Below are 10,000 nucleotides of genomic sequence, written 5' to 3'. Positions count from 1 at the left end.
TATGATATAATGGATGTCATCAATACTTCCCTGAATAATTGATGGGTGCTATCCATTAAAGGGGCACATTAAACAGGACAGCTGGCAGCATACAATTAAAGGACTGCTGTTATTCGCAAACACTAATAACAGTCCAATTGAACGATACAACATCATTGTGAATTGTCTTCAAAATCACCAGCACGTGTGGTAATCGCGTACGAGAGAGAGAGAGAGAGAGAGAGAGAGAGAGAGAGAGAGAGAGAGATACATGCACTTTATTTAAATTTGCCGTATCTTTTGTGGGTGACAGACATGCATAACTTCATGAAAATTATAGCAATTTCGAAAGATCATTTAAAAGAGCATTTTACTTTGCGGCTGCAATAATATGATTTTGGCACAATCACTGCTCGTTGTCGTGCAGCAGCTCTCTCTCTCTCTCTCTCTCTCTCTCTCTCTCTCTCTCTCTCTTTCAGAAGATTCTGTGAAACTTCTGGCGTGTGTATAAACAAAGCGCCCGTTTCCAGAACTTTTTTAGAACTTACTTGTTATAAAGCACGATATCAGGTCTCCATATGTGATCTGAGGGCACGTGAAGCATCTGAACGCCGCCGTATTCTTCCGGTTCCCATTGTAGTTTGTAGTCGTACCAAAACTGGAATTAGAAGATATTTCTAATTAGTTTGATTAAATACATTATATTTCACTTAACAGATAAAGTGCAGAATGAAAGTAAAGGGTGAGAGACATTTAGGGAAAAATACAAAATTATATGTTAAACTCATTGGAAATATCAATAAGATGCACACACACACATATATAATGATTATAATCACTTTTGTACTTGATGTGTGTGTGTGTGTATATATATATATATATATATATATATATATATATATATATATATATATATATATATACATATATATATATATATATATATATATATATATATATATATATATATATATATATATATATATATATATATATATATATATATGTGTGTGTGTGTGTGTGTGTGTGTGTGAATTTTTTCCAGCACTACACATGTGACTTTTCTATTCACAAATATTAATTTGTGGATTATATATATATATATATATATATATATATATATATATATATATATATATATATATATATATATATATATATATATATATATATATATGCTTGTGTGTTCGCATAAATACACAAAAATTTTGTAAAAGGGATTACGTACATTTTGCTACCTGCTTCTAGAAATTCTCCGCCAACATATATCTAAACCGTAAACTGTAAAACATCCCATAAGGCTGACAAGGATAACTGCCATACACTAAATCCAACAGTTCTGAAGACAGGCTAAGTACCTGATATGTGGCTCCCAGTTCAACAGGAACTATTCCATAAAAAACGCCCAAATCATGTCACCGAGGCTAAACACAAACAAGTTCACGACTGAATGAACACAAAAAGGAAAAAAAAAAGTATGAGATCCAAAATAACACTGGTGTTGACAGGGCGTATGAAAGACAGAGCTACTGATTAATAAAGTTAAATTAAATCAAAGAATTTGACTACAAAGAATAAACAGGATCATAAGAAACAGTAAATTGTACATTTTTTTATTAAGATCTTTTACTGTGAAAAAAAGTTGAAAATCATCACAAAAAATACAGCTGACGTTCTAAAGAGAACAAATTCTGCGATCCAGAACAATAAAAAAAACGGCAGAAAGCATTTATAAGAACAATACAAGATAAGAAAATAGAAAATCTACAGGGCCCTTTTACCAGACCCATGGAAATAATCGTTGACTGTAAGGATGATCTATTTCTAAAGATCTCGTTACTACCACCAAGTTTGAGTGTTCTTACTATCATTTTTTTCTGATTCCTGTTATTAAGAAGTTTCATCGATTTCCTAAAGATTCGCCACCACTTTCTTTCTTCCAATATCTCTTTCTTTTATCCTTCAGGCCTGCTGTAATGGAATGCCTTACGTTGCCAATGCCGTCGGCCTTCATTAAAAAACACAAACTACTATGGTGGCAACAGCAGCATAGACTCGACCCATAACCCATAACCGGGTTAAGACAAGCACTCGCTGTCAACAAGCAAAATATGCAGATGAATGAACAAACATTAAGGATGTCACTTTAATTTACTCTCAACCAGTCCTTGTTTTCAACATCTACTAAGTTAATCGCCACCATTATCATCAGTGCTCGCGGTCTGTGAGGAATGAATATAAAAATGTCTGGATCTTACTGCAGAAAGAAAAAATCAATAAAAAAAAGTATAATATAATATATGAAAACGTGTATGTTGAACGGGACATTAATACAAGCTATACGGCATACGCTTATGGTCCTCATGAAGAGCACATGTTTGCGCAAATCAGAAGACTCTCAACCATAAAGACCACTGTGACAAGAACAAAAGACAAGGTGCAATGGCGAGACACCCACAAAGAACATTAAGAAAAGATACAAAGAACGAAGAAAGTGAAGTTTCTCTTCTAAAATCAGGCACAAAGTCCCTGCAGCTGTTATCACCGGTTTTCAAGCACAATTGCCTCCCACTGGTATAAAGTTCTGTTATCTCTGACTCCCAAAGGGACGACCGTTTCTTGCTTGACAATGCATTTCATTCGCTCGTGCGTTTCCGTTAGAACTCACGCCTTTGTTGGTCAGTTCTGTCTAGCTTTAGGCTTTTATCTAACTTGTGTTCATTATTTCTTCTCTCTTTATTACCCTCCAATTTGTTCTAAACCTTTCCTCTGTCCATTGCTTCTTTTATTTTTCTTATCTTTTAGCGACTCTAATAACTAATGTAACCACTGAAGCCAATTCTCAATAGTAAGTCTAACAGTTATCTTCTACTGAAAATTATGGTTAAAAAACGCAACGGGGTTTCTCCTTCTTTGCTCTCATATATAGCGATCGGTTACAGAAAAGTTTTGCTGCCTTCATCGTAATCATTATCTTTATTATTTGATTAAATGTCAGCTAACGTATTTCATTTTTCTCTCATTGGATAGTAAACGTGTGCAGTAACAAACATACAGGGGACTTGGCAGAGTTATAAACACACACACATATATATATATGCCTCTCTCTCTCTCTCTCTCTCTATATATATATATATATATATATATTTTTTTCACATATATATATATATATATATATATATATATATATATATATATATATATATATATATATGTATGTATGTAAACACACATAAATAAATATATAATATATATAACACACACATATATATATATTTATGTGTTTACATATATATATATATATATATATATATATATATATATATATATATATATATATATATATATATATATATATGTATATATATATATATATATATATATATATATATATATATATAATATAAATATATTTGTTTACAAACATACATACATACATACATACATATGTTTACATACGTACATATATATACATATATATAAGTATGTATGTATATTTATAAATTTAGGTATTTGCACGTACAGCTCAAGGCTCCCCTTCCGCAACTGGCTAAGTAATGGAGTGCTAGACTCACGTTTACTCTAATATATCCTTGGAGCTTTCCCAGCCTACCGCCTTCTTCCACCTTGTACTGCCTACCAGCGTCTGCTGTGGTCAAGAAATTTGGCATGGGGCTCGCAACCTCATCCTTAAAGACTTGCTAAGAAACTAGAAGGAAACAGTCTTCTGGTGTCAATCTGACGAAAGAAAATCCTTCAGTTTTACAGCAATTATAACATATGTTAAAGTTATCCATGTTGAGGATCTTGAAAGTACATTTCTACATAGCTATCTCATTCAACAATGAAATTCTGGCGTACAGGTAAGCTACTGGTGATGTAGAGTCAAGATTCCATGGTTTGGCTCCTTTATTCGTTGAGTTACTTATTCCAGAAATTCCTTGATAAAAACAGATTCCTTATTCAACAAATATTTGTTCTCAAGGACATTGCTAAAAATGGACAGCATCACACAGATACAGAAAACATTTGGTACCATTTCAAAAGCCCCTTCCCAGAAAAATGGAAAAGAAAAGAATTGAATTGCAATTCTCCGAAAGCTAAGGAAAGGCATACACAAATCAATAAAAGAAACAATAAAAGGAAAATGGCACCAACGAGCTCTTTGTCCTTTGTAATATTCAATAGCCAGTGAGTCGTCAACCATTCTTGAGCCATAAAAAAGCACTTTGCAGCCAACGCGAACATGGCGTCACACTGCAGAACTATAAAAGAATTCTCTGCCCTTCTGTCAAAACGCGCTCCTTTCAATTCTCAAAACTGCATCGCAAGCCAGCGAAGGACACTTAATTCGACGAATGCGGAAATCTTCTTAAGTACAATACTTACAATGGAATATAAAGGAAAAAATAGAGCAATGCTTAAACAAACCAACAGTGCCTACAAAGTTGACAGCAGAAGTTGTGACATAAAACCTCAGTGACTGAACTGCTAAAAATAAGAAATGCTCATGACAACAAACACGTATTACCGTTTTTGTCCATGGAAATCCTTCAGAGTCTACAATAATGAACATTTGCTAAATGTTCAACGCATTCCAGAATTCAGACTAGCTTTTGCAGGGTGCATACCCGTGCGAAAAAACGGGGCTGGAATTTAAATGCGCCCGCACACACACATACACAACCACACACATCTATATGTATATATACACAGGGTATTATTATTATATATACTGTATATATATATATATATATATATATATATATATATATATATATATATATATATATATATATATGAATGTTTCGTAAGTGATATGTTGTCGATGGCATACTTTTCATTTTGGCGCTCCTTATTTTTACTCTTAAGTTCCTCTTTTTGGCATATATATATATATATATATATATATATATATATATATATATATATATATATATATATATATATATGTGTGTGTGTGTGTGTGTGTGTGTGTGTGTGTGTGTGTGTGCGTGCGTGAAATGTGTTTGCATACGACAAAAAAATACCCGTTTAGATGTGCACTGAAAAATGACGGTGAATGGCACCAATATAATGATCCATTTTAATCTTCGACAATGCTATATGCACGACTGTTTTATGTAGCGATTATTAAACGTAAATGAAGCTAATAAGGACTTATGGTATTATGCAACGACCATTAAGACCAAACGAAGCTAATAAGGCCTGGCAAAACCACTGACTTCCAGTGAAATAAGCAATTTCCTCTCGCTCTAGAGAAGGCGAACTCATTAAGTGATGCGGACTGTTAAAACCCCCAAAATAAAAAACAGTTACATTCGATACGCACAAATTAGAAAAGCGCTCAGTATTTAGCAGAACTGGTTTTCACTGCTTCAATGCTGATTGTTTCAGAACACAGTATAAAACGATCGATAAAATAAAACATCTCTCTCTCTCCATTTAAGAAAGGTAATTTTCCCACCTTTAATTTAAAGACGCCAGTGAGACTCCTAAACAATTTTCTCTCGGAAAAAGAAGTAAAAGATAATGAACGGGGACTGCGCCCCCTTAAAATACTCAGTGGAAGAAATACTAGAGAAGTATATCAAGTCTAATCCAATATCTACTCATGGCGAAGTCCCAAACAGGCACTAAAGATGTCACCAAAACAGGATGTGATGTACAAATCACCCATCTCGAGAGATTTATTCTCAGAGTTTGTGATTTGCAAAAAGGCTGGATTCCTTTACTGACAATATTTCACTCTGGGTTGCTAGTCTCACTGTTTCCGAACTAAAAACCTCTATACTTTCCACTGACCTTGTTCTCTCTCTCTTCAGTTTTTCTAGCATACTAACACACACATACGTACAAATAAATACAAAAGATGTAAATTTATCCTATACCACAATTCTCTCTCTCTCTCTCTCTCTCTCTCTCTCTCTCTCTCTCTCTCTCTCTCAACAAATACTTTTCTACTAAAGAAAAGGCAACCACAACTCAACTCAAGAAAACATATACCCTCCTCCAACAGGGAAGGCAATAAGCACTAATTACCTAATTCATTCGGCTGATTTAGATTTTCAGACCATATTCTCTACTGGGGTTAGTAATGAGCCAGTTTCCTAACCAGAGGCGAGAAGGGTTTCAGTTATTCAGAGAGAGCTAAAAACAATAAAATGAACAAGAATGTGCAGAGACCGCCCCCCCTTCATATTTGTTTATAGTTTTCTGGTGTTTGTTTGAATGAGGATTTCTCTGCTTATTTGCTACTGTCCTTCCTTTGTTTCGCTAATGCTATAGTAAAATTGAAGCTAATGAGTATATGATTGCTCTCTCTCTCTCTCTCTCTCTCTCTCTCATATCAATGTAAAAGCCACCATGCCCTCTTACTTCCCGATTTCTTCACACTTTTTGGATATATATATCAGAAAGAAGTCATGTTCTTAACGTGACTTCGTCTGATATACCGAGTCTGGGTTCGAATCTTGCTACGGACGTCACAATTTCTTCATCTGATTCTTTATTTGGATCATAGGTTTTGTAGTGACAAACGTTTCCAAAAAAACTGGAAAAAATAGAAACGTTTTGCGGGCAAAATGTTACTATAATAAGTTTAATATCTGGTAAGAAAGTGACCAATAGATTATATATATATATATATATATATATATATATATATATATATATATATATATATATATATATATATATATATATATGTGTGTGTGTGTGTGTATGTGTGTGTCTATATATAATATATATATATATATATATATATATATATATATATGGCTCAGTACAGCAGCAGCTATAATATGATCAGAGAGGCAGACACTTTGCTATCCGTGTAGACATCCCGGGATTATATATGTAATCATATTTGCTTAAAAGCAAATGGATGTTACAGACTAAATACACACACAAAACAAAGCCACTACAACACCTTCTAAAAACATAACAAACATCTCACACGTCTCGAACTCTCGCCATACCGCGCAATAACTTCTCGCTGCTGGGAAGAAAGGGCGTTGGGTCTGGTATGATACATGAAAGATACGTACCGGGTCTAAGCGATGTCAGGCAGGGCAGCCGATCGAGACCACAGGTCTACCCCAAAGCCAAATCAAAAGTCCTTCAAAGAAGGCTGTGGGGAATAAAAGCACGTTAAAAAAAAAAAAATATATATATATATATATATATATATATATATATATATATATATATATATATATATATTACACACATATATATATATATATATATATATATATATATATATATATATATATATATATATATATATATATATATATATAAGTAGGATGAACCCTTTTGGCTTTACCTCCTTCCGAAAGGGAAGCAGAATATGGCGGAATGATCTGTTTTCAGATTGTTTGCGCAGACCGGGAACAGTGAAGAGAAATGGAGGAGATGGCAAATGTCTGAAAATGTTTGGAAGCACAGGATGCTGAGTCAGTTACAAGAACAATGAATGTTGACATGGGTAGTGGAAGAATTGAAGCCGCTGATTCGTATCGTTATTTGAGAGTAAAATTTAATAGTGGGACGAGAGAAATGACGAGTCACGGAATAGGGGAAACGAGGGAAGAAGGAAACTTGACTGCCTGTGGAACCCAAGGGGGATTTGTACGAAGAGATTGTCGACCTAGTTTTATGAAGGAGAAATGTGGATGTCAAATGTGAATGAAAGAATACTGATGAAGCTCTTGAGAAACAATGTGTTACGTAAAATATGTGGCGTAAGAAGACTGAAAAGGGTGAGAAATATTGAGGTACATATTGCATAATTGGTAAAAAGGATGTCATATATGACAGGATGCGTTAGGGTGTTTTGCGCTGGTCTGATCATGAGGAAAGAATGGAGGACGATAGGCCGGTGGAAAGTGTATACGGTAATTCGGTTGTGTAGAAGGGAGGAGGAGGAGGAGGAGGAGGAGGAGGGTTGTGAAAGAGGTATGGGAAAGGGAGGGTTTTAACATTTTTGAAGAGCGAGTGTGTCTGCAAGATGGAGGTTAATGGTGCACTGCCCATAAGGGGGCTCAACAGGCTGCTGATGAGTCTTCTGAGTCGGTGTATGAAGCGAATAACGATGTGGATGTGACGGGGAGAGAGGGTTCGTGCACGACTCATCACATCAAGTACGCATTGGCAGTGCCCATTGCTTGGATTTTGCTCTGGAGACACACGCATGTAAGGGAAGTAGTTTGATATCTATCTATCCATCTATCTATCTATACACACACACCTATGTACATACATACATACTGTACATATATATATATATATATATATATATATATATATATATATATATATATATATATATATATATATATATATATATATATTTATATATATATATATATATATATATATATATATATATATATATATATATATATATATATATATATATATATATTATATACACACACATACAGAATTTATAATCTGAGTGAATACAGGAATATAAAGCAATGTCTGAGCGGAGAAGTTTCAAGTTAAGGATATAAAGCATAAAAAGAAAGTGAAGAGCAGAACCACAAAGATAAAACCAGGTGACGAAAGAGACAAGACAAAAGCGGCGAACACTTGAGCGCGATCCGTGTGTCTGAGACGTCACGTGGATTCCATGACATGATGAAAAGCGTCAGCAATAAGCCCGGCGGAACACAAGGGTTGGCAAGACTCCTCGAATACTATCGACTTTTGACAACTTGCAAAAGTTTTATCAAGCTGCGGTTCAAGTGCAAACTTTGAGGAACAGCCGAGAACGGATATAATTAAAATGCCACAAGAGGACCCTGGATGTAAGAGCGAGAATATGACTTTACAACGAGAGAGAGAGAGAGAGAGAGAGAGAGAGAGAGAGAGAGAGAGAGAGAGAGAGAGAGAGAGAGAGATGCGAAATACACATAATTACAAAAAGTTACAATCTAATAGGAGAGGGCTTAAACTTTATTACAAGAAAAAAATCCATCAAAGGGACGGGGGAAAAATAACAAGAAAATTAAGAAATAATTGATATAAAGGAAAAGAAAATGTCACTCAAAAATGATGGCATAACAAAAAAAAAAAAAAAAAGAAGATAACGAACTGGCATAAAACTAAGGGGAGCAAGAAGTGTAAAAAGGAAGACTTGCAAAAAATGAAACGAGAGACAAGAAAAAAGGTTTTTTAAGGTGAAGCGAAAATTTGAAATTTTAGAAAGCCCAGGTCTTCAATTAAGTTCAGCAACATCAAATAGGAAGAAAATGCTGGAAGAGAAATTCAATTCAATTTCATGATGAACAGCATAAAATTTATAGAATTTATTAAAGGAAAGTAAAATGACCCTAGAGTGGTGGTATTCCATACTGAATTTTAACTTAAATAAAGATACACAAAGCAGTTTCTCTTACAAGGGGTGGCTCCAGAAAATAACAAGACATTTGTCACTGCAACAGTCATACTTTAACTCCTGAATCGTCCACGAACCCCTGGTGCAAAAACTCCAACTATAGTAGATTCTTCATAAAACTACACAAAATGCTCATCATCAGTGCATCAAATCCCGTACATACAATATACCATTCACTTAAATCTTGAGCAAACTCTCGCTTTTACTGTATATCAATGCCCTTCCTTTCCAGTATCTCTGGAAGCCTGTCTACCCAGTACTTTCTCATCAACCGGTCGTCCGCCACTCTTTCCACATGATGCAACCGCCATAAAACACTGAAACCTCCTTTCACTCTGATTCATCTCCATTTTTCCAAATTCTCACTTCATTTTATACCACATATATTACGCAAATAGCTCGTTTCAATAATTTCAACCTTTTACTTTCATTCAAATTCACCATCTACACTTCACATCCGTAAAGAAAAGGCGGCTCAACAATCATTAGTACAATCCAATCTTGGCTACCACTTATGCCTCAAGTCTTTTCCCAGTCACTTAGTCACAACCACTCACACACTGCCATCCTCCTGGCTTCATCTATTCTGTGACTCACTACTTCCCTCCCCCC

The 10,000-nt window shown here is 34.6% G+C and overlaps 1 protein-coding gene across 3 annotated transcripts in view; it reads right to left on the bottom strand.

Annotated features, from left to right (window-relative positions):
• The window catches only part of LOC136838622 (acetylcholine receptor subunit alpha-like), a 1,263,360-nt gene that overhangs the window by 37,662 nt on the left and 1,215,698 nt on the right, over positions 1-10,000 (bottom strand). For all 3 annotated transcript variants that reach the window (XM_067103898.1, XM_067103900.1, XM_067103899.1), the window contains one exon: positions 528-637. In XM_067103898.1, the coding sequence (XP_066959999.1) occupies positions 528-637 (110 nt within the window). The remainder of the gene's footprint in view (positions 1-527; positions 638-10,000) is intronic.

The sequence above is a fragment of the Macrobrachium rosenbergii genome, chromosome 5 (assembly GCF_040412425.1).
Source record: "Macrobrachium rosenbergii isolate ZJJX-2024 chromosome 5, ASM4041242v1, whole genome shotgun sequence".
NCBI classification, from domain to species: domain Eukaryota; kingdom Metazoa; phylum Arthropoda; class Malacostraca; order Decapoda; family Palaemonidae; genus Macrobrachium; species Macrobrachium rosenbergii.
Note: the sequence above shows the minus strand (reverse complement) of the source record. Positions and strands in the feature narration are given on the sequence as shown.